The sequence below is a fragment of the Centropristis striata genome, chromosome 3 (assembly GCF_030273125.1).
Source record: "Centropristis striata isolate RG_2023a ecotype Rhode Island chromosome 3, C.striata_1.0, whole genome shotgun sequence".
Taxonomy (NCBI): Eukaryota; Metazoa; Chordata; class Actinopteri; order Perciformes; family Serranidae; genus Centropristis; species Centropristis striata.
Window position 1 is genome coordinate 6922000 of NC_081519.1, and position 25341 is coordinate 6947340.

The 25341-nt window shown below is 39.1% G+C and overlaps 1 protein-coding gene across 1 annotated transcript; it reads right to left on the reverse strand.

The window, feature by feature from the left end:
- Nucleotides 1–2362: 2362 nt before the first annotated feature.
- LOC131968811 (transketolase-like) lies at nt 2363–22194 on the reverse strand. Its single transcript, XM_059329839.1, has 17 exons — nt 22027–22194; nt 17281–17362; nt 14077–14257; nt 13504–13726; nt 11615–11732; nt 11411–11524; nt 11196–11293; nt 9539–9730; nt 8916–9034; nt 8589–8785; nt 8091–8255; nt 6839–6995; nt 6257–6387; nt 6054–6137; nt 5841–5934; nt 5062–5184; nt 2363–2550 (listed from the first exon to the last, which is right to left on the reverse strand). Exons 4-17 carry the CDS (start codon nt 13608–13610, stop codon nt 2363–2365), a joined length of 1887 nt encoding a protein of 628 aa, XP_059185822.1. The 5' UTR covers nt 13611–13726; nt 14077–14257; nt 17281–17362; nt 22027–22194.
- Nucleotides 22195–25341: the final 3147 nt, after the last annotated feature.

Genomic DNA, 25341 nt, shown 5'->3' on the forward strand with positions numbered 1-25341 from the left:
AAACCTGCAGCTTGTCCTTCTTCCACTTCCGTTCAGCTCTGCGGCACTCCCGCCTAGCTTCACGGGTTCTGTCGTTAAACCAGGGCTCAGGTTTAGCTTTAGGCTGCACAGTTTTTAATGGAGCCACAGAGTCCAGTATGGTCCTGCAGGAGGAGTGAAACCAAGAGCTGAGCTCCTCAGTGTCAGCAGAGACAGGAGGCACACAGAGCTGGTCAAAAGCCACAGAGAAATGACCGGCAGTGCAAGAGTTAAAAATCCGACGTTTCTGAACAAGAGCGCCGGATTTAAATTCAGCACAGGAAAAAGCGACTTCAAACAGTACAGGCAAATGGTCAGAAAACACATCGTCACAGATCTCCAAGTTAGACACAGATAAACCATGAGAAAGGACGAGGTCTAAAGTGTGTCCATGCTCATGTGTGGGACCAGACACACACTGCACCAAATTAAAAGAGTCAATAAGGCTCAGGAAGTCCTTCACCAGCGGCTTTTCAGGACAGCACACGTGAATATTAAAATCCCCAAGGAAAAGGGCACAGTCATATTTCGGCATAATCTCAGCCAGGAAACCAGAAAAGTCATTCACAAAGTCCTTGTTGTATTTGGGGGGCCGGTAGATGACGGCGCACAGCACCGGATCGGAACGACCCACCTCAAATAAAGACACCTCAAAGCTGGAAAATGACGTTGAGATGGTGCGCTGTTTACATTTAAAGGTATTTTTGTAAACAGTCGCAGACACATGACTTTACAGCGTATGAGATATGCAGATTGGAGAATACATCTGTGGTAACATTTTGTGCTTTATTCCAGTCTACACACTGTCTTACGGATGTGGAATTGTGGTGTTTGCTCTTCGAGGAGCAAAACGGAAATACAGCTATCTCTGGTAGGAGGGCTTACAACAGCTGATTTATATTATCATTTTGTTGCAATGGATTGAAAGCATTTGTTGTCTTTCAGTGTCTTTTCAAGTTGAAGTGATGGTGTTTCTTTTGAATAGGAAGCTGAGGAAGACACAGAGCCACTGGCGATAGGAGTTTACAACCACAGAAGTTACAGGCAGCGATATCTGTGGTTTCTACAGGGTTAAAGAGCAGAGTCATGCTTTATGACATGAACTTTAGACGCAGAGATGCTGGCAAATAGTCATTTGTCATGTTTATGATCATCTTGTTGTTTTGTTTGTTAAACATGTATTAATTATCTCAGGAATGTGGTTTACAATAAATAATTAATTTATTAATCAAGTGATGCAGATAAGTGTTGAAAGAACTGTTATACTAATTTATGTTGTCATGAATCATGGTTGTGAATAAATTCCTTAGATGTACAGATTCCTGTGTGTTTATCCTGCTTGAACTACACATGTCAGCAAAGCAAAGTAATCCATTATAAACACTCAGAGTCAAATGCAGAGGGCTTTATTACATGAAAGTAAGGTACATACAAAATTTCAAGTAACAAAGAAAGTGTTTGTTCTTGGGTTCAAATCAGATGTAACTCTACCTTCATAGTCACAGTTAGCCATGTTCTCCATTAGCACTTAAAGGGCCGTCAGCCCTCCACCTTTTGTAAAAAAAAAAGATGTCACTGACCACGTAAAGATTATTGTCACACTGCTGGTACGGTCCAGTTGTACAGCTAGAGCACAAATTATTACTGAGGTGTGTTGGTTGATGGTAAAATCAATAACAAAAAAAGGACAGTGCTGAAGAGAAATCATACTTTTGAAACCACAAAAGTTTAAATGATCTGAAGATGTGATTTGTGACTGCTCTTAATGGCCTACCTACATTTGGTTTTTTTCTCCACTACTTCCTACAAACAACAACTCAGTTAGCTTATTTCCGACACTACTGCCATGATAAACTACTTTAATGCCCCACCCACTTTATTCAGAGCTACATCAGAACAATATAAAAACATTTCCAGTTGAACTTCATCAGAAAGCATTTAAAAAACACATGAGAGCATCACATATGTACTACATGTTGGACATGTAATAATGTAATATTGTTTTGTATGGTGAGAATCTACCAACAACAAAGTCACTTATGCCCACATTTTAATTACCGAACTGGATTTGTGACGATGCTGAGTTTAGGGGTGAGGATATGTGTTTGAGTTTGTGTATCTCTGTTATGGTGTGTTTGACGTGATAGATGCATAAAAGAAAGGTAAATGTGGAACTCTACTTCAAAATGTACGGCACAAAATCACAATACTTCAGTACACACATAGGGGCATTAACAGTGAAGGAATTTAAAGAGCTGGGTGTCATGTGAATCAAAAACATACTTGACTGTTTATTTTCATCTGCAGGGGTGTGATTGGATAGGCGGGTGGGGCGGGGAGAAAGTTACTTGGCGTTGGTGGAGCTGCTGAGCATCTTGCGGACGGCCTGGGCGATGGCGTCACGGTCGATACCGTAGATCTTCAGCAGCTCGTGTGGTTTGCCGCTGCGGGGGACGTGGGACACCGCCAGACGATGCAGATTGAAGCCAGACTCATTGACCATCGATGAGGCCACTGCCTCTCCAAGACCACCTGTGGGACATTAATTCATTACATGAGAGGGATGAAGAGGGAAGACCAAGATGTTACCCCTTAAAAGTGAAGCCAATGGGGCGTCCCGGTGGCTCGCACTGGTGGAGCGCTTGCCATGTGGGCTGGGTCCTTGCTGCGGCGGAGCCGGGTTCAAGTCCGGCCTGAGCTCCCTTTGCCGCATGTCTTCCCCTCTATCACCCCCTTTCTATCTGTCACTATCAATAAAGCATAAAAAATGCCAAAAAAATCATCGTAAAAAAAAAAAAAAGTGAAGCCAATGTCTTAAGCTTGCATTCCTTAATGTCCAGCAGGGGGCGACTCCACTGGTTGCAAAAAGAAGTGAGAAAATGGCCCTACTTATTAACCCTTTATTGGGCGAAGAACTGTATTTGGTAACTTCAGCGGATATCCAAAATAAAAAATAAAAATATTTAGAGAAAAAAGTTGCAAATTTACTAGATTGAAGTGGCAAATCTACAAGAAAAAAAGTCGCAGATTAAAGAGATGTAATGTGGCAAATCTGCATGGAAAAAGTCACAGATTTACGAGAAAAAAGTGGGGGAAAAGCAACTTTTTTCTCGCAGATTCACCACTTTAAATCTCATAAATCTGCATATTTTTTCTCGTAGATTTGCCACTTAAATCTCGTAAACTTTATTCTCAAAATATTACCCCCCTCCCCCGGTCCGTATGTTTTTATTTACACATTCTGGCTGTATGTAAAATCCTCCAATATTCTCTAGGGTTGAAATCTGGAATTTGCAAGTATTTCAATGAGTGTCCTATTAAGGGTTAAAAGCATTTATTTATAAAATGGAAGTCAAAAATATAGATAATAAAAAAGTGCAGCTGAGCAACTAAATATGTTTTTATATTACATTTATTTGTTGTAAATCACTTTGTGCTGCATTTCATGTATGAAAGGTACTATACAAATATTATTAAGATTAAAATTTCCTTTATTAGTCCCACAACGGGGAAATTTAAGGAATTACAGCAGCAAAGTGGATTGAAAAAAAACAACAATAACCAGTAAACTAGAAATATAAGAGTAATTAGCAAATACATAAGTAGAAATATAAAAAGTATTAACAATTAAGACAAAGATAAATTAAAAACCTATGAACATTATATACAATGTAGATGGAGTCAGCAGTTGGATAATTATTAATCATTTATTATATATATCTTTTTTATTATCATGATTATTGTTATTACTTTACTTTCCCTACTCTCTTGATCTATTACCTCGGTTAAAACATTCTTAATGAGTTTATGGCCTCAATCTCTAAATTTAAGTCTTCTTTAATACAGCATGATATTTATTAGGAAAAGTATGTTTCCATTTAAAATAAAATAGAGGATAAAGCAGAGTATTCTTTAGGGCATGTTACCTTGTGATTGACAAGCTGATCCCACAGCTACCTGTCAATCAGAATACAGATGTGCACATTTAAACAGCCTATAACTTGTTTTTGGTTGTTTTCTGTTTTCAGTTCCTGTTTCTGTTGTTGTACAATGAATTTACATTTTTGTCACCTAAAAATGTCTTATTCAGTGCTTGGTTGTCCTCCAATAAACTCTAAGGGGTCGGCTTATATATTTTTTTCCAGTAAGTACCTATTTATAGAGTCTATGGTTTTAGCCAAATTAGCATCCCAATAAATATCACAATTAACATGGAGTTGACACACCTTGCTAACCAAGTTGGCTGGTAACTTCAAGTTTGCTATCCTAACAGTAACCTGTGTAACCTCCCCAGCTTCATCCTCTCACATATGGTCACTTCTAGCTCCAAAAAACCAAGATGGCGAATGAAGACCAAATGCCAAACTTGAGGCTTCAAAACAGTCGTCCACAAACCAATGGGTGACTTCTTTAATGCAGTCTATGAGGAAGACACACCCTCCTTAAAGGACAAAGGGACAACCAACTACCTCAAAACCTTTTAGCTCCATTGACAGAAAAAATGAAGCTGTGTTTAAGCATAATGTCATCACATGTACAGAGAATAGAGACATTATAAACAAGCTAAACATGTTTTCTTGACCACTAAACCACTAACTGTTCAGATGTAAAATGAACTAGATGCCCAACACACTGATGCCAAAAAGCCTTTGTCTAGTCAAGTCCATGCCATCACCCATCCCCTTTCTCTTAACAGGCACAGGCCATGGCTGTCTGTGTTATCTAGGTCACACAGAGCCCCATGGGCACATGCTCAGTTAAGGAAACCTGACAGCACTCTGCCTCTCTGGCTCTCGCACTTACAAAATGCACCACAATACCAATACCTTGTCTGCACACAACAGTCCGCCTCCACTCAGCCAATAAGAAAATGCCACCACATCGCGTCGCTGTCGCTGGACCAATAGAAACATGCCACCGAAACCAATCCGAGCATACGGACCAATAGCTGCATTAGGCTGAGAGGCTTCTTGCTGTTTGGTTGGTGATGGTCATACAATATGCAGAAGCTGAACAGTGGGAGCAACTTTTATAGAAACCTACCTTCGTAGTAGTGGTCTTCCACGGTAAGGACTCGTCCCCTGGTGGCACGTGTGTGGTCCATGATGGTTTTGACATCTAGTGGTTTGATTGTGAAGGGGTCAATGACCCTGACAGAGATCCTCTCTGGAAATGTAATTAATTCAGATGAGGAAACGACATATAATGTGATATCGCTGCAGGTGAGATACACGATTCATATAGTGGCTCTAAAGCCAGGATTTTCTTGGTGTTTTAATCAATAACTGGCCAGAAATATCAAGACAATACATGTATAAAAACACAGTTAAAATCACAAGTGTATCGACTATAATATAGGTATTTTTTCCACCTTAAGTAAGCACTGATAGACAGTGCTTGCAAAAGGCCAGAATACATACATGGAAAAAAATCAGGTAAAATAGCTAGGCAGTGAGGCACTGAAAACTGAACTTAACTTTAAACTAAACCAAACAAATAAAGCATAAGACCTCAGCAAGCAGAGAAGCAATCTTAAAGCAAAAAACAATAAGCAATCTTAAAGCAAAAAATACTACCAGAAACCAGGAGCCAGGTTAGATCCACAAGATTAATGCACAATAGGTTTAATTTTAGCGAACTGAACTTAAATTTTACAATAACAATAACCTGTGCTGGTTCTTATAAACAACTATTCATCATCAAATATGGTCGCACAGTATTTGATTTAAAATATTGTATTGTTATTACATTGATTGTGGTATATATTTTTTATTTAAGGATCAAAATCAGTATTTAATGTATGTATGTAATAATAACTGCACCTTTCTTTAAATGTTCTGCTGCAGCCAGGGCCTCATGCAAAGTCACTCCAGCAGCCACCACGGTCACCTGGTCCTCTTTGCTCTGGTACACCACCTGGAAAAGAAAAAGGTATCATCTTATTTCAGGTTACAGTGTTGACAGAATGTGTTGTGTTAATTTGTAGTAATAGTTTTCTTATTTTAACAGCTTCACAAGCACAAAGACTGTCTCACCTTAGCCTGTCCAACATGGAAGTCCTCGCTGCTGTTATAGATGATGCTGCTGTCTTGGCGGCTGGTTCGGATGTAGCACACACCCTTTTTGAAATGAAACATGACAGTCATCACTGGGGTATTTTGACAGCAACTTTGTTTTGCACAAATACATCCACAGATACTATAGTGAAGTAACAGCACTGCATTCAGGTTTTCTGTACCTTTGTGCTAGCAGCCAGTTCCACAGCCTTCTCTATAGACACACCGTCACAGGGATAGAAAATGGTGGCTGTGGGAAGGGCCCTGAACATCGCCACGTCCTCCAGACCCATCAGAGAGGGACCTTCCTCTCCTGAAATTTGCACATTTTTAATTGATTTGTAAACCTTTAGAAAGTCTTCAAAAGTTGCTGACAGGTCAGGTGAGCTGATGCATGCACATAAAGCCAGACTTTGCATGCAGTATACCTGCACTAACAGAGGGACACCTGGTTCCCTGTTGACAGCTTCCAGGGCAGACAGGAAGGGAGGAAAAGGGGAGGATTGAGTACTAGCTGCAAGGCCAAAAGGGGTAAACACAGCAAGGATTAGGAAACAGGATTAGAGGGAAAGTGAAAAGGGAAACAACTGCACACTCACAAACCCACACAAATCATTCTTTAATACATTTATCACCATTAGGGATACTGTGAATTCAGTCTGAGGAAATGGGTGTCGTGAAGTGTCTGGCTTCAGTGTGAGGGGAATAAAGGTAAATGTGAGTGTGTGAGAAGGTTTGTGGCTCATCGGCTGCAGTTTACTAACCGGTGGACAGGCCGCAGTGGGAGCCGCACAGGTTGATGTTACTTTCTGAGATTGCTGCCATGCGGAGCTGGTCATAGGCGCGGGTGAAAAAGGAAGCCAGGGTGCTAGCAAACACAACGTTCCTCTCACGGGCAGCACATCCCATGGAAACACTGACCTGGGAAAATAATTTACTGTTTCTTAGCACCTATAGAAGATCTCAAGAGATAGAAACGCTAACAGGTGCATGCACACATGCTTGAGATCACCCAGAGGGTCAAATACCTGCAGCACAAACCATATTTGAAAGCATCTTTGAAGCAAAGACAAAGTTAAGTCGACAGTGAATGAAAAGAGCTTCCTCATAAGCCCGGGAGCTTATTTTTTCCATATGTGTGGAATCAGTAGCATACCTCCTCTTACAAATAATTTCCTTTGTCCTCTTTCTTTGCTTTGTCAAGAGCAACAACAAAGCACCCATGAAAGTGCAAATGTGATGTTGAATAATTCTTATAGATACAATCAAAGAACTACTTCTTTAAAGGCTGCATTTGAAATAGCAATAAAAGAAAATGAATAAGAAACTTATACAATAAAAGTCAATCTATCTGTATTTATAACTAATCAAGTGTTTGATCTGATGGGTTTTCATCTAGTTTCTACAAGCCACAGATGTTTTTCCTGTTCAACGTTTGACTTTTCTCATGCATTCAGCCAGATGGTCCCACCCTCTGCGCTGATTAATATTTTACTTCTGACTACACTTGTCATGACTGCTTAGCATCACACACATGCCTAACCTACATTGGAGCTGGCTGCTGCTGGAGCCGCAACAGCACATGGAATTCGTGTCTGATCGCCTCCCTCCAAAATTAATAATCTAAGCTCTGATAAAATAATGACAGCGGCAGAAGAGGGAGGGAGGGCTGTCAGCAGCAGCAGCCACATCGGCCATTAGAAGGCAAATGGGTCGCGTCTTTGCTGATCCTTACATTATAGATAGACATGTCATGTATAATTAAAACACTCAGTCGTGAGATGTAAGGTCATAGTCATAGTCAGAGCAGAGAAGGAGCAATTTACTCAGCAAAATCTCCACATTAAATCAAGATTAGGATTTGTTTGTGTTTTAATTAGCTTTCAAAAAATAAGAAAGCATATTAGACCAAAAATACAAAACACACAAATCTAGATGGCTTTCGTTAATAAATATATCTCGTCAAATTATGTTTGTGAATTAGACTTAATTCTGTTGATTCATTGGGGATAATACCATGTTCTGCTGAGCGATGTAGCACTCCACAAAGCGGTTGGGATGCTCATTCTTGAAGATCTCTGAGAAGGTGAGGTTGTTGGTGTCTCCATCAAGGACCACCACACGATCATTGTAGCGGCCTAACTTGGCCAAAGCCATCCCATAAGCCTTCCGTGTGGAAATCTATGAAGAACCAAACAAATCAATCAATCAGTACCAACACTTCATTACATTACATTACATTACATGTCATTTAGCAGACGCTTTTGTCCAAAGCGACTTACAATAAGTGCATTCAACCTGATGGTACTAGACATAGACCATAGGAATCAAATAAGTACATAACTTCAAGAGCTAACTGTCATTGCTAAAGGAGTGCTATATGTTAAAGAAGAAAAGATGAGAAAAGAATAAGAGCTTTTTTTTTTATATTTTTTTATATATATGTTAGGTGACCATATATATGTTAGGTTCATCCTCATAAAGAGTTAATAACCTTGTTTTTAGGTGACAAACCTTTTCACCGAGCTTGTAGCTGGGTGCGCTCGGCATCCTGATGTTCCTCAGGCTGACGGGCGGGGAGTCCTCGATGGGAGCGGGAGGGTACAGGTGCTTGCTGCTGTTCATGATGCGGCTCTGCAGATCCTTTATAACCATCTCGGCCATGTCTTTGGGCAGAGGTTTGGCATGCCAGCCCAGCTTATCCTCCGCATCTGAAACCACATCACATTGGCAGATTTAAACACAGACTGGTGAATGGCTTAAACACATTGTTGGGTAATATGCACTCTAGTGAGAGTAAATGAGATTGCAGATGAGGAGCGGACAGTGACAGACAGTTACCTGGAATGCCTTTGCCCTTGATGGTTTTAGCAATGATGGCAGTGGGCTGATGACGTGGTTGGCTCAGAGCCTTGCAAAGCTCCTCCACACTGTGCCCATCGACAACGATGGCATGCCAGCTACACATACAAAAAACACGCACATTAATACACATTTGTATGATTGATATAGGTAGATGGCATGGACACACACCAGGACTGTGTTGAATTACACATGCGCCCATACTACCACACTAAATAGAGTGCCAGAAAAAGCTTTAGTATGACCCAATTCCTACTAAAATCCAGTCGCATTTTACAGAGTGCAAGCCAGCATGATTTTGTGGCTGTTCTGACCAACAATCCTCTGTGCAGCATAAATATATAAGCCAGAGGGTCAACAGTAAAGGCGCCATGTTATGATGGAGTTGTTTGTGCAATTATATGCATACTGCATGCAACATTATGTACTTTGTAAGGGTAGCTGCAGGACGTAGTAAATGTAAAAAGAAAGTGATTTGGAATGCAGCTTCAGGCTAATAATGATGGTTTGATATCAGATAAAACTCCCCTTAGTACAACCTTTTCACATAGGCTAATTTCCTGATCTGCCTCAATATGATTTTCAGTTGTATGTGCCGTTACCCGAAAGCTTCGCAGCGTTTCTGATATTTCTCCACGTGATGCTGCAGCGGCGCAGGGTCGCTCTGGCCCAGACGGTTGATGTCCATGATGGCCACCAGGTTGTCAAGCTGGTAGTAGGAAGCGAACGCCATGGCCTCCCAGACAGCACCCTCCGACATCTCACCATCCCCCAGCAGGCAGAACACACGGTAACTGAGAACAGGATGAGATTATACGTTATTGTGTGTGTGTGTGTGTGTGTGTGTGTGTGTGTGTGTGTGTGTGTGTGTGTGTTCGGCTGAGGGTGATGTGTTCTCACGAAAATGTTTTCTGACATTTTTCCAGTCAGATTCGTTCTCTTTCCATTATCTGACAGCTGGGTTGGTAACCAGCTGTGACATGATAAAAGCTTCTTGAGGCCCCTGAAGGTGTGGCTGCTGAGCTTCACACCTGCCTCTGATACATGTCTCCCATAACAACTCTGCAGTCTCTAAATGGCACAGATTATCGTCTTATTTTATGAATAAGATCATACATTTTGTGGCTTTAATTATACATGTAAATAAAGTGCATTATATGGGTCAGAGTCACCGAATCAGCCAAAATGTACTCTGAGTAGAATCATATTTTTTCCTCTATTATGCTGCTTTTACGAAGGAAAAAAGGATGTATGTGACAATAAATAAGAACAGACCAAGAAAAAAATACATGGTTGAAAGCACAATGCCCGAATTTGAATCTGAGATTAAATCAGCTTGGATGGGAAAAATAAGTGAGATATGACTGCTGGGCCTGTGATTATTAGAGCAGAAGAATCGTGAGAGCAGAGCATGCAGCCGCAGCACACGCCCACAGAATCTGGAAAACCCTAATCACTGAACACTCGAAAGAAGTATAATGCTGACCTTAAAATTTAAATTAAAGAAAGTCCCAAAAATGTTCATCAACACACCACAACATCGAGTCAGTGTTTATTTATATAAGGCAGGGGATTTTTAAAATAATCTAAAAAGCATATAAACAAGAAATAAATTGCATGTTAAGCGACTAAAAGGGTCTAAATAGAGGCTTCCTTACAGTTGTGTGTGTGAGTGCGTGTGTGTGTTCTTGTATTTTCTACATAGTGAGGACCAGAACACGTTTTTAACCAACAGAGTGAGGACATTTTTGCAAAGTGAGGACATTTTGGCCGGTCCTCACTTCTTTAAAGGCTTTTTTTGATATTTAAGACTTTGTTTTAGGGTTAAGGTTACATAAAAAAAAAAGATAATTAACTGACACTGTATTTTATAGTTACAAAACTAACTAAAATTATAGTGAAAATGTCCTTCGTTTTCATCTTTGTCAACTTTTTTCATACATAATGAAGATGGATAAGACAAAGAAAAAAAACTAAAACTAATAAAAACTAAACTAAAACTAAGGCATTTGAAAAAAAATGTATACAAAACTAAAACTAGCAAACTCACTCTAAAAACTCATTAAAACTAACTGAATTTGAAAAGAAAAATTCACAACAAAATTAAAACTAAAACTAATGAAAAATCCACAACTATTATAACCTTGCAAGGGAATTCACTGTTACAATGAGGGTCCTTACAAAGATAGAAGTACAAGAATATGTGTGTGTGTGTGTGTTCGTGTGTGTGTGTGTGTGTCCACTTGTGTGTAAGATTACCTGGACTTGTCAAAGTATTTCCCGGTGTAAGCCATTCCACAGGCCACACCAAGACCCTGCCCCAGTGAGCCAGTGGTAACATCCACAATTTGCTGCTTCTGGAAAGCATACAGCATACACACACACACACACAATGTTATTTAAAAAAAAAACAGTTCATCCACTGTTAGAGCCCAATCAGATCAGTCCTAATTGTACAGTATGTGACAGCTTACAGGAGCTGGGTGGCCCTCCAGGGCAGAGTCAACCTGGCACAATCTGAGCATCTCGCTCTCCTTCAGGAAGCCTGTTTCAACCCACATGGCGTACAGGGCCGGAGCAGCGTGACCCTGGGGGAGAAGAAAAAAACCTTTGTCACACAACACTGAGGTAATTCAAGGAAAAAAGGTCAAATTCTGGCCTCCTGGACCAACTCTCACCTTGGACAGGACGAAACGGTCGCTGTTGAAGTTCCTCGGGTCTTCAGGGCGGTACCTCATGGTGTGGAAGTAAAGCACAGACATGATTTCTGCCACACTGCAGCATGATGTGGGGTGTCTGTACAACAGAGGAGAAGGTGCTGTTACCCATATGTTAGACTTAAGTACATACACATGCACACAGGAATGAACACTAACCACAAATCCAATTTTAGCACAATTATTATAAAAGAGCATGTGATAAAAAAGGTTTCTGTGAGTACTATTATGTATATTATTACAGGTGGAAAGTGTTGCTACTGTCTCATAATGCCATACCATAGTTATGACTATAGGTGAGCCCTGGTAATACATTTGTGTAATCACCCAGAAATGCAAAATTACAATACCAGAAAATAGAGTAGAGTAAAAACCTGAACATGTGCATGTTTTTTCTTTAATAAGTGACCAAACAAAAGCAAAACAGATAAAATAACTACTTTAATGAAATGTCACAATGAAAACATTGAACCAGTAACTATGTTGGACATGCATTGAAATCCCCTGTATAAAGACCATTCAAGGTGCTAATAGAGCCAACCACAGAGTTCCACAGACAGCACACTGTAAAATATATATAACAATACATCAAAATTAGATCTTATTTTTCACTTTCATAAACAATCATTACAAAAAGCCATTTTATTAAACCACCCGCCAACACCTCATCACCATGTGCTCCATTCAGTGCTTGTAGTGTGAGTTTGGCTGATATCACTGGCTGGTTATTGGCCTTTTCCACATAGAAACATATAAGAGTATTTCACTCAATAACATGAATATGACAAAAAAATATTTGTCATTTTACACAGCCATTAGTCATTAATACTAATATGGTGTGGAATATTTAAGGTCAAATAATATTTTGTCAAATCGTATTTAGAGTTTCTATTTGTTCCCATCAGTGTCTGTTAGACATTGCAGGACTGTGGAGTCTGGCTGTAATTTAAATACACACAATTTAAGGCAACACATAACTGTTCAAACAGTGAGAATTCTGGGATTTAAGTAAAATCATCATCATTCTACTGATCTCTGAAAAGACATTTATTCTTTCATGTTGTGGTATAATACATTGCACAAATTATTTTAACATAGCTATAAAAAGGAGATAATGTACAAGATTTTAGTTGATCAGCCACACTTCTGAGCCCTGTTTCTTGCAGCAATCCTGCAACACTCGAGTCTGTCTGCAACATGCAATCAACCCAGCACTGCACATGACTTCTGCACAAAATTGTATAGTTATATTACCTTTACAAAATCATAAATCAAATACAATACTTATCCCACAAGCAAAGTAAATGAAAGATTTTTTAAAAGATCAAAGACCAAACACAATTATAGCAATTCGCCAGAATATGAAAATCCATATTCACTTCAAAAGTCAGCTATGATTTAACTATCATACATTTGTGTATACTTTTCACCTAAAAGGACAACTTGATACACTAACAATTCTGCAAAAAGCTGTTTGTATTTTATACACCATAAATGTTCAATAAATAAATAAAAAAAAGAAATAAATGTGGTGCAGATATCTTAATTTAATTCATTTAATTGATAGGGGTTTTAGAGCACAACTTTTTTAAACATTTGTGGATGTTGAAATAATTCTTTCAGGAGACCAGAGGAGGAGAACAAAGGAAGGACATGCTGTTCCTTTGGCCCTTCACTTCTCATCTGTGTGTGTGCATCTGTACATGCATGTGTGTAGTTCACTTTATGTAGCTGTTGGAGTTCATGCATGCACAGTACAAGGAAATGTTAAGTTTGCACACATTTTGCATTGTTTGCATTGCATTCACAGCATCACAGCTCATGTGTGAGAGTCAGTGGAGTCAACTCACCCACTGCCCGCTGCAGTTGTTGCCTTGATGCAGTTGATTCGGAGGCGGTTGGCGCTGTTCCTCAGCGCCTGCACTGTCTGCTGGTCCGGTTTGTGGTAATCCTCCATGAAGGCAAAATGTCAAGTTCTTCAGCACCAGAAAAGTAGACCAACTACGCTCCTCTGCAGAGTTTGTGTGTTCTGTATGTGTGTGTGTGAGAGTGAGGGTTGCCAAACAGTAGCACCTGTATGTGTGTGTGTGTGTGTGTGTGAGAGAGAGAGCCAGAGAGAAAGAGAGAGAGAATAGATGAGAAGCTGGATTTATCCTGTCAGGCACGCAGACACATAGATGCACAAGGGCGCACGCACACACACACACACACAAACACACACGCACACACACAGAGGAGGAGGGGTAATCCTGTGACGTGAGCTGGGTGTTGCTGCTAAAAAAGAATGCACTAATTTCATTGGCTACTGTGTGACTGGGATTGTGGAGGTGTGCCACAGCTAGATGTACATTAGTGTGTGCGTGTGTGTAAGGCGGGGCTGGGTAATTGGGAGGAGAAGAGGGGGAGCATTTGAAGCATCTTACCCTGATTCACTTTGGCTTTACTGTCTAAACTAATAATTCAGATTTTGATGGAAGGCGTGAGCGTGAGCGTGAATGGTTGTCCGTCTGTGTGTCAGCCCTGAGATCAAATGGCGACTTGCGTCCAGCGTGGATCCGCCTCTCGCCAACTGTCAGCAGACACTGGCTCCAGCCCACCACGACGCTGAAGGATATAAGAGGGTGATAGCTGATGGATGGATGGACAGTTGATTGTTCTTTGTTATTTAAACGCACCAAACACCTTTCGCTTATTGTGCGAAGCCCGTGTTTGAGCAGGCTCTGATTTTGTCAGAAATTTAAAAGAAAATAAACATGATAGGTGCGAGTTACAAATGGAGAATTAATTTAAAAAGAAGAGAAAAATAGGGAAACTAAGAGAAATGACGGACAGAACAAAAGAGTGAATGTGAGTGAAAGAGAGCAAAAGAATTAGCATTTTTCAAGTGTTTTTTTGCTTTTATCAACTCACCATCTAAAATCAGCATTAATTCATATTCTACAGATATTGATAAAACAACAAAACTCGGATTAAAGCAAAAAATGATCTTATTACTAACTTTACTCAACACAAATCTAAAGCTTGCCCTGTTCAGCAGAGCACATACAGATGAATTTCTCCACAACATTCATCATACTGTAATCATTTAAACAAATTTTAGACTTTAGTAATGACTATCACTGAGAAAAGAGTTCTCATCATATATATTCTTTTAATATATTTTTCAATATTAATGGTTTGTTTTTCTGTCATTATATATAGTTGTATATTGTAGTATATGGTGTGAGGTCTGTATAGTGTTGCAACCTGTTCTCTTTAATCAGCATACAAATAACACAACTTTACACTTTCAAATTATGTGAAAATCCAATTATGCGTGCATATGATACACACAGGAGTGTTTCTCTAAGGTTAGGGCATAGAAGTTCCTGGTAAGGTGTTATAAAAGATAGTTTGAAAAGTTTTAAAAAATGCAACCGTAAACATGGGGGTAGGATTGCTGTATCATATGCACGCAAAATCTGACTTTGGCGTATGCATTGCACGTAAAGTTTACAGAGTGTAAAGATGTGTTATATGTACACAGATTGAAAAGATTGGGTTGAGTCTTCATACTGTTGTGTTGTAATGTCAGAGGTGGGACAATGTCATTGTTTCGCAAGTTACAAGTCAGTCTCAAGTCCCAAGTCCTAAACTTTGAGTCCTAAACAAGTGATAATTTCTGCTTAACCGATTGAAATGCTATTTTAACAACAAATTATTTTGTAAATCAGGAATTCGGGTTGGACCACGATCTTTGGTATCCAACCAACAGGCACTCAGTATCGTAAAGTGAGTTTTTATGGTCCTTACCTGCAAAGATTGGTTCAAATAAAATTGTTCTGATGAATTACATAAATAATTGCAGAGTATGAATATCATTAATGTTATTAAGGAAATTAAGGAAATCTAATTTTTGGAAAGCTTTTTAAATAACATGTTGTTAAATATTTGGCCGTGCAGGAAGGTTTCAAGTATTTTCAAGTTAAAAGACTTAACTCCGAGGACAGCCACAAGTCCTCTGGGTTAAAAGATTAAATCGATTTGAAAGTTTTTGGACTTTGTGAAAGTTTTTAGTTGTCATATTTGTGAATTGAGCCCACACCTCTGAACAAAGTGCAAGCAGACTTTTTCCCCTCACATTCACGGTTGCTTGACAGTAATTTACTTACATGTGGTCATGCCATTAGAGAAAATCTGAATTTGAGACGGGGAGACAGTGTATGAGAGGAACAGAGAGGCAAAGAAAAGTAAGAGAAAAAAGTTAAAGTACAGTTCCCCTCATTCTCCTCTCCACTCTCAATTTTTTTATGTCCTCCGTCTCACATTAAGAAACTCAGCAACTTGAGTACAGCGTGTTCTTTCCACATGAAACCCTCAGCAGCAGATCTGATGGACCAGACACACAGACGTGCCTGGACCTCACTACTCAGTCAGAGTTTATTCTAGCTGGAGGGTGAAATGGTAATCTACAGGGTGGAGATATTCTATAGGACTGCTGCCATGCAAAGAAATTAAATATTTAAATATGTATTTTTTTCTGTCTCGAAAATCATAGATGACCTATTTTACTTGTGCTACACTGAATAATCTACACCAATGCATCATTTTACACAATTTACCACAATAAATCACTCATCTATATTATGTAAAATAAAATATGAAAGAAATCTAGAGTCTCTTTTCTACTTGCAGCTGTAAAGGATGTCAAAAACATCAAGTTATCATTAAAACCATTTGAATAAATGTGTAATAAATGTGTTTTAAACGGTTCGCTGACATGATGGTGTTTCATTTGCAGCCTTTGCACAAAACGTCTGACAGAATTATCAGCATGGAGTGAGCTGGCCTGACATCTAGAGGATAATCTTTGATAATACATTTGACCCGTGTCTGTTAATCATCTGCTGAGTCTAACATGGGAACTGAGGGGAATGAATAAAATATTACAAAGCTAGAACAGTGACAGTAAGTTTTAGGGTAAAAATATAACATTTGGCTTTGAAAAAGGAAACACTAGCACAGAAAAAAGATCCACAGAAAAATAAGACACATACATTAAAAATGATTTCATTTTGATGTATTATTTTTGTTGTATTGTAGCTTTTTTATATATATATTTTTAAATATTTTTTTCTGTTTCAATTTTTCTTTGGTGATGGGGCAAGGAGAGCATGATTTACAAATAATCTGCATACTATACAGTAAAACAGAACACAGCAAGTGAGGCTACATAATTGTTAATGCATGAGTGTCAGTGTTTTCTTTTTCAATGCCAAAACTTACTGTTACTGTCTAGATCCATAACATATACATATATATATATATATATATATATATATACATATACATATATATATATATACATATACATATATATATACACATATACATATATATATATATATATATATATATATATATACACACACACACATATATATATATATATATAAACTGCCCATGAGTGACTGGATTATTTAAAAATGAAGAGCCAACATGTTATTGCATAATATCACAAAACGAGCTAAGCCACGTGGAGCTACATGTTGGCTTTAATTTTGAACATGTGCTGCTGTTACCGTGTGTGTGTGTGTGTGTGTGTGTGTGCGTGCGCTGTTAAAACATCAGTGTGCTTCCAAGCTTACTGTGATGATGAGCAGAGGAAACTGCTCAGCGATTGGAGATGTTTTTGTCTGCTGCTGCTGTGGTACAGTCCAGGATCTTCCACTGAATGGACAGTAGAGAGGGGTGGTATTAAAATGAGTGTACAATGTAATTTTTTGTTCAGGCGGCGTGAGGAAATTAAAATAATATAAAAAACATTTAGTGAACATGATACACACTGTCTGGTGTCTTTTAGTATTCTTGGCCCAACTATGTTATGAGAGCTATAATAACATCACATGATTGGCATGAAAGGTAAACAAAAACACAACAAACGAGTGAGGCATTATATGGAAATATCAACTACATATAATCCTGCATGTGTCGCATGAACATTCGCTGTGTTTCATTACTCCATTTTGAACGACCTTTGGTTGCAGGCCAGTTGTCTTCCTCATATTTAACACCAGAGGACACTGTCTCCTCATAAATGTAGGATGAAAGCTTCTGTGTGTGTGTGATGGTTGATACAGGATAGCTCCATCCACCTTATTAGCCAATAACTGAAGTATATTAGAGCAAAAACAAATTTATTCAGACGAGTTGTTAAATTAATTATCTATGAAAATCAATTAATTCTAAGGTCAAACGGCAATGAGAAGTGTATTTTAAATCATCATCACCTTATAGAATGAAACCAAATGTGGACAAATGTGAAGTTCAGAGGAACAGGGACAACAAATCGAAGTGTCAGCTGAGCTTTTATGAGCTCGCCACGTGCTGTGTGTCATTGCTGCAAATCATCACCCTCTCCTGCCCCTCATTCATTTTCCTCTGCACCTCTTCAGCCATGTGATCATCTCTGTGGATTCCTGCCCTTTGCTGTGGCTGTGAGGTCACGTCCCAGCACCTCCATGCTCACAGCCATGGTGATGCCATCTCTTGAGCCCCCCTTCTTCCTCCTCCTCCTCCTCCTCCTCCTCCTCCTCCTCCTCCTCCTCCTCCTCCTCCTCCTCCTCCTCCTCCTCCTCCTCCTCCTCCTCCTCCTCCTCCTCCTCCTCCTCCTCCTCCCTACTGCTCTCCTGGTTCCACCGACATTGTCCTTCTCCCAGTTTCCAGCAACTCCTCTGGGCTCCTGGGTCCTGTCAGAAAAGCTTTTCTTCACAGAGCCCCACAGGTGCCAGCCAATGGCAGCCTGGGAAGAAGACGCCATGTGACGGTGCGCAGCCAATGTCGGACACCCACAACTGCACACTTCCTGGAGGGAAAGTACATTCAGAGAGCATGAATGTTTCTATTTTTAATCTCTCTGGCAGAAAAAGAGGAGCAAAGCAACCACTTTTGAAACAATGCCTTAATATAACACAGAGCATGTGTGTGGCTCGGCCAACACACTGCGGATCTCAGGTAAACAATAACGCACTCCGCGTTGCTGGGCTCGAATGATTAATGGAATTTCAGAAGCACATATACAGGCCTACATATGTGCAGTCAGGCTTGCTGACGTGTATAAATATTCCCACACTCATATGCATAGAATCTTACACACACACACACACACACACATCCATGGACGCTTTAATGCCAATCGCTCCTTCAGGCTTGAGCCTCTTCCTCTCTGCTCTTATCACTCCATTTCCTTAAATCGCTCTGCAGTCACCATGATGACATAGTGCGTGCCCTTCTATCTGAGAGCTGTCTGTCACTCAAAGGCCCCACCCCCCCTCTCTGACAGTGCACGAGAGAGTAGCATGGGACTCATGATTGAATTATCAACAGAGCATTCAGTCATATAGCTGTGTGCAGCTGGACTGGGGGATCGTCCTGCACGTATAAAAGGGGTCTGGGTCGAGTTGAAGCGACGCAAAGAAGTGAAAAAGGACTGAGACATGGATGGCTGTGGCAAAGAGGTGGAATGAGTGAGGCAATCAAAGCAAAGCAGATAAAAGGGAGTATTTAAAGATGAGGCGTATAAAGATGGAGAGCTTTAGATAAGCAGAGAGAGTGGATGAGGAGAAAGAGAGAGAAAGGAAGATTCAGAGAGAAGAGTGGAGTGTGCGAGCAGGGGTTAAGGCTGAGCGTGTGTTGTGGGCTCAGCAGTGAAGTTGACGATGCACTGGGAGAACAGTTGCGCTGCAGGGCTTTCAGGCTCCATCACTACTGCTCTCCTTCAAGCAGCTCCACCAACACACTCCCTCTCTCTCTCTCTCTCTCACACACACACACACACACACACACACACACACACACACACACACACATGAATATACACACAGCTCTCTCATAAACATGCAAAAGCACTGATTGTTGCATCAGTGCTTTTGCATCAGTGCCTACAAAACCAGGTTTTACATGCATGGTAAGGCCAGGAAATCAGACGTCAAGCCACACGTGCAAATATTCAAACTTATTTTAAACATACAAAAATCTTCAGTACCATGATGTGATTTTAAAAAGAAATTCAGATATACAGCAAGTGGTGTTGCAGAAAAGCTGAATGAGATTAAATGAGAACAGCACTGGAAAGAAAATAGCAGTTTTGCAGCTTATGAGTGAAGCGCTCATATAGCTTTATAGCAATCTGATTTAAAAAGAGCTGCTGGAAGAGAGGGAGGGAGGGAGGGAGGGAGGGAGGGAGGGAGGGAGAGGCTGTGGGATAAAGCACATAGAGTAAAAGCTAAGTGCATTTACAAAGAAATGTGGAAAAAAAAACATAACAGCTGTTTGGGTGAATTGCATGTGTAAACTAAACAGGTTGTGCATTTTTATCGAGTCAACACATCATTATCTCTTAAGAGGCTGGCTAAACACAACTTTATCACAGGACCTCCATCACTGCAGAGTGAAGAGCCGTGTTGTGCAGAATTATATTTGTCTGATGCGTTTATGCACAGATTACAAACTGTTTAAGACAAAGCATCATCAGAGGGACCTTTAGTAAAAATAACAGGAAATACTGACAATGAATTACTGAGAAATTAAGATTATAATGTTCCTAGGAGCGCAGAAAAGTCCCAAACTCTTGTTGTCGCATGATTCAGGTTCGTAGTGACTGACTATATTTGAATAAAGTTAGTTCTGGTCCGGAGAGGGGGGGGCACACTGCTGCGCTGAGCCATCCGCGGTCCCCAGAGGCCACTGCACCCTCTGTCTGTGTTTTTACTCCATTTTCAGTGAAAATTAACTGCATTGCGCTTCCCTCTGAGGGACCACAAACTGGGTTAGTGTGTGTTTGATGAGAGGTGCAGAGTTTGAACACAATCTCACAAAAAGCCCAAACATACAAATAGAGACGAAATCAGCTGTTTCAGGTGAATGAAGGTGGAAACATGTGACTGTTATTTCTCTCATCCTCACTACTTTTCAGCCATCTTTGTGGGGAAATAATCATCAGTGCAGAGGAAACCAGGTCAAGAACAACAGGAGGAAGAGAAAAAATAAAAGAGAAGCAAAAGAACATTTCTCAAGGATGACACTGGGAAGAGAAACAGTGGTTACATGTTTCCTAATAAAGTGCAAAGTACTGCTAATATATGTATAATTCGGAGTAAAATCATCCTGGATGGAAAGGCTGCCAACAAAATGTGGGTACATTTATTTGCATTCTTGTGAAGAAAGGGGGCTATGAGAAGATATACAAAGTTACAGTCTTTAGGCTGTTAGCTTAGCTTAGCATAAAGACTGGAGGCAGGGGAAAACAGCTACCATGGATACCACCAAAACGGAAAAACTATGTCTGCCAGCATGAATCTCACTGATTGAAACCTTACACTATATCTTGTTTGTTTAATCTGTACAAAAAGTGATTTGTAATAACAGAAAGTTGTGGTTTTATAAGGGATTTTGTACCAGAACGAAAGTCCTCCAAACCATAAGACCACTTTGGATGCATGTTCCCACCCTAAAATTTAAACCCACAGGAACATTTTTAATATTTAGCATCCCTACCTGTGGCAGGAGAACAACATGTTCTCATAACTCAATGTCGCCATCTTAAACACAGCATTAAGGTTGTAGAACAGACACAAACAAACCATACTTGCTTAAGGTTAGGGGGGGGATACACAGTTAGGTTTAGAAAAATATTCTTAAAAACATTACGAAAATGAACGTAAACATCCGGTAGTGAGATAGTTACACAGATGTGATGCAACTATGCAGAAGCTACACGCTATGCATCGAATCAAGTTAGTTGGTTTTACATGGAACAAACAAACAAACAAACAAAGGTCTCCTGGGTCAAAGTCATGTGTTTGTTTTTCTAATAATTGACTGATTTATGATTCATGTTTGACCTTTTTCTCTAAAAACACATCTATTACAGACTGAAAAAACAAAAACAAAAAATAAAATGCGATGATTACTACATCATACAGATTAGGCTTTGAATGTTGATTAAACTCAAATTACACTTTTGTTGATATATGGTTCTGCACTGCAATGCATGGACATGTTTGTGATAATAAAGCAGATGATTTATCTACACAAAACATCACAACAAGGGCTGAAACGATTCCTCGATTAAACTGGAGTTACTGGATTACGAAAAAAAAAAAGAACAGTGTTTCTGCACGGATGACTCTTACTGTCGCACAGCGGCTACCTGTGGTGGAAACATGTCAAGCAGAGGAGACATGATGGAGCAGATTTCAGAGTAAATAGTGAGGGGCAAAGAGAATAAACAGAACAAAACTTCAGAAAGTATCCAAAGTTTCGGATCATTTCAAATTGAAACTAAATAAACACTCCGCCGTGTGTCAATTCTAAAAACCAAATTAGCTCCTCACCATGGCAGACGTCCATGCTTCCACATCTCAGTAGTAAGTATCTAGTTTATCCAGTCCACGGAGCGGCCCCGACACAAGGTAAAGTTAACGTTAGCATTAATAGGGAAACTTTACCGGCTCCGCGTCACTGCAGGTGAACGGGCAGAGCTCCGCCCACTGAAAGTCCGACACAAGGGACTTTTTTTCCGGTGTGCTGCCCGGGCTGCAGCGGCCGGAAGCTCTCAGAGCCCCTCCCACACAGAAAATAATCAAAACGATCATTACTAACCTTAAAAGTACATTAATACAAAATCCATCATCATTGCCCTTTGATCCAACCAAACTTGAAATCGGCCAAAATTGTTTCTCCTCTACACGCAATAGTAACCATAATGTACGCTCTTTATTTCAGAAAGAAGTTGCATCAACTCCATATGTAACAACAACAATTGCAGGGATGGGCTACTTAAATGCTGGAGGGGGCCACAATTTTCCATCAACACTACCACAGGGCCACATATAGGACCGTGCACTTAACCAGATATTTCATGCTGAAATGTATAACAGTATAAATAGGAATACAAAAGGTTTGAAGCAAATAAAAAATAACCACTTACTGTGATTTATTTTCTTTTATTTCCAATGCAAGTAAACAGCAGACCAACATTAATTACAAGAAGTAATTTTTTTTTTTTTAAAGATTAATTTTTTGGCATTTTTGCTTTTTATTGAAAGTGATAGGTAGAAAGGGGAGACAGAGGGGAGGACACGCGGCAAAGGGACCTCAGGCCGGATTCGAACCCATATCCGCCGCAGGAAGGACTCAGCCTTAATGGTACGCGCTCTACCAGTGTGAGCCACTGGGACGCCCCACAAGAAGTAATTTTGTCCATTTTTACACTGCCCTTTTAAGATTTCATGCTCAAATGCATGTAGTTGTACTGAGGGCCACTTCAAGTGAGGCTGCGGGCCGTATGCGACCCCCGGGCCTCCAGTTGCCCATACCTGACCTAAAAAACCTTATTAATAACCTTACCTGGAAAAAGATCTGGATTTTACCTGCTAGATATATAATCAATAATAAGGTTAAAGAAGTACCTTTTAAGATAATTCACAGAATTTACCCATCTAAAGTTTTTTTTTTACAACGATTTAATAAAGACATAGACTTAAACTGCTCTTTCTGCGAAGGACACCCTGAAGATGTTTTCATTTATTTTGGTCTTGCCCTTTCTCAACTAAATTATGGGAATATATTTGTAACCTGATTTCTTTTTCGATTGAACCTCATTTGTCCCTGTGCTTTGAACATATACCGTTTGGTTTCACTGACTTTCCTTTTACAAAAGAAAAACAGTATTTTATCATCAATCTCATGATGCAGTTAGCCAAATGGCATATCCATAAATGTTTTTATGTTAATCAAAAACCTCTCTTTCTTGTCTTTGAAAATTAAAACAAACAATATATTAAGTCTATTCAGAAATCTACCACATGAAAGCTATAAACACTTTGAATTCATACACTTTACAATGTTTTTGTATGAAAGCTCGCCTCTGTATTGTTGAAACCGCCTGACGGCGTTTTGTTGTTGTATTGTCTTGTATTGCACCATGTTGCTTTAACCCATTGAAGCCTGGAAAGCGGATACGTAGTTTTGTAGTATTTGTATAAGCTCTCAAATACTTTTTGAATTTCATTTCTATCTGCTACAGAGGCTGAAAAATCTATTATTTAGTAGAAGCGTTGACACTTCTGTTGAATTTCCAGAAAAACTTCAGGTGTTAGGGGCTTATTTTAAAATCGCCCAGAGGTTTTACAGGAAGTTTTAGGCGTCAATGGGTTAATAAAGTTTAAAAAAAAAAAAACAACTCATTACTAACCTGTTACTAATGCACACATACATACAAACAGTACAGGTGTATCTTAATATATTAGAATATCATGGAAAAGTCAATTTCCAGTAGTTCAACTCAAATAGCCCCAACCAAGTATTTAGTGCATATACATGGATATACTTTTCAGAGGCCAACATTTCCATATTAAAGATTAAACAAACAAATTGGTCTTTTGTAATATTCAGATTTTTCAAAACACTGAATTTTAGGTCTTAAATCTAGGTTAAATCTAAGCCATAATCATTATAAGTAGAAGAAATTAAATAAATTAAGAGATTAAATGTTTCATTCTGCGTGTAATAGATCTATATAATTATTCTTTCCACTTTTTGAATTGATTTGCTGACATAAATAAACTTTTCTATGATATTCTAATTTATTGAGATGCACCTGCACGTGCACCTAACCACTCATACCACCACCATCAGGTGGTATAAGTATAAGTGGTATAAGGTGTATTCAGTGAAGTTTGATAAATTGGCAGGTTTAGGGCAACCATTCAGCAAAGTAAATAAGTGTAAATTAGCCGGTCATATTAACTTATATTATGACATTTAGGCCTGGTAATACATAACCATAAAATAATAAGGACTTATGCATGAAAAGGGTTTAGTTAAGACCTTTAATATTATTGTGTGCATTTAAGCAATTAAAATATTTAGTTATTCTACAAAGGAAACCAGTCTTATTTTCTCTTTAGTATATTTACTTCTAATACTAACTAAGTATTTTATATCCTTTTACTCAATTAATTGATGGAATAATAATAATAATAATAATAATTATTATTATTATCATAATAATAATAATAATAATAATAATAATAATAATAATAATTATTATTATTATAATTATTATTATTATTAATAATAATAATAATAATAACAATAACAATAACAATAATAATAATAATAATTGGTAGAATGCTAAAATTACAAATAAAAGTAATTGATAGCTGTAGCCCTAATTACTACTACCAAAACAAGGGTGGAGGGCTTGAAACTATTTGGATTTCATAAGGGGAAAATAAGATACACACCTTTCCTGAGATGTGTCTCTTATTATCCCACCTTTAAAACACATAATTAACAAGTGCCAATTCATATAATGAAATTATTTCATATGGTAAATAAATTCTTAAGTACAAAATGTACCAAAAGGTGTGATCAAACCATTTTCTGCCATTTCACACACACACACACACACACACACACACACACACACACACACACACACACACACACATACACACACACACACACACACACACACACACACACACACACCCCATCTCATCCATAGGTGAATAATTGAAGACGGTTCTAGAAGAAACCATTATCCCGGACAGACAGGTAAGTTGATCCCTCCTGGCCCGGCCGTTCTCCACCTCTCACCAAACACTGCTGACACCCGCTCACTGACCGGCCCGCCACAGAGG

Excerpts from the sequence above, each read along its gene's own strand:
- LOC131968811 (XM_059329839.1), bottom strand. The coding sequence starts at position 13,610 with ATGGAGGATTACCACAAACCGGACCAGCAGACAGTGCAGGCGCTGAGG. Across the intron at positions 11,733-13,503 it reads ACAACTGCAGCGGGCAGTGG|ACACCCCACATCATGCTGCA; the intron begins GTGAGTTGACTC and ends TCTGTTGTACAG. Across the intron at positions 8,786-8,915 it reads CAAGGGCAAAGGCATTCCAG|ATGCGGAGGATAAGCTGGGC; the intron begins GTAACTGTCTGT and ends ATGTGGTTTCAG.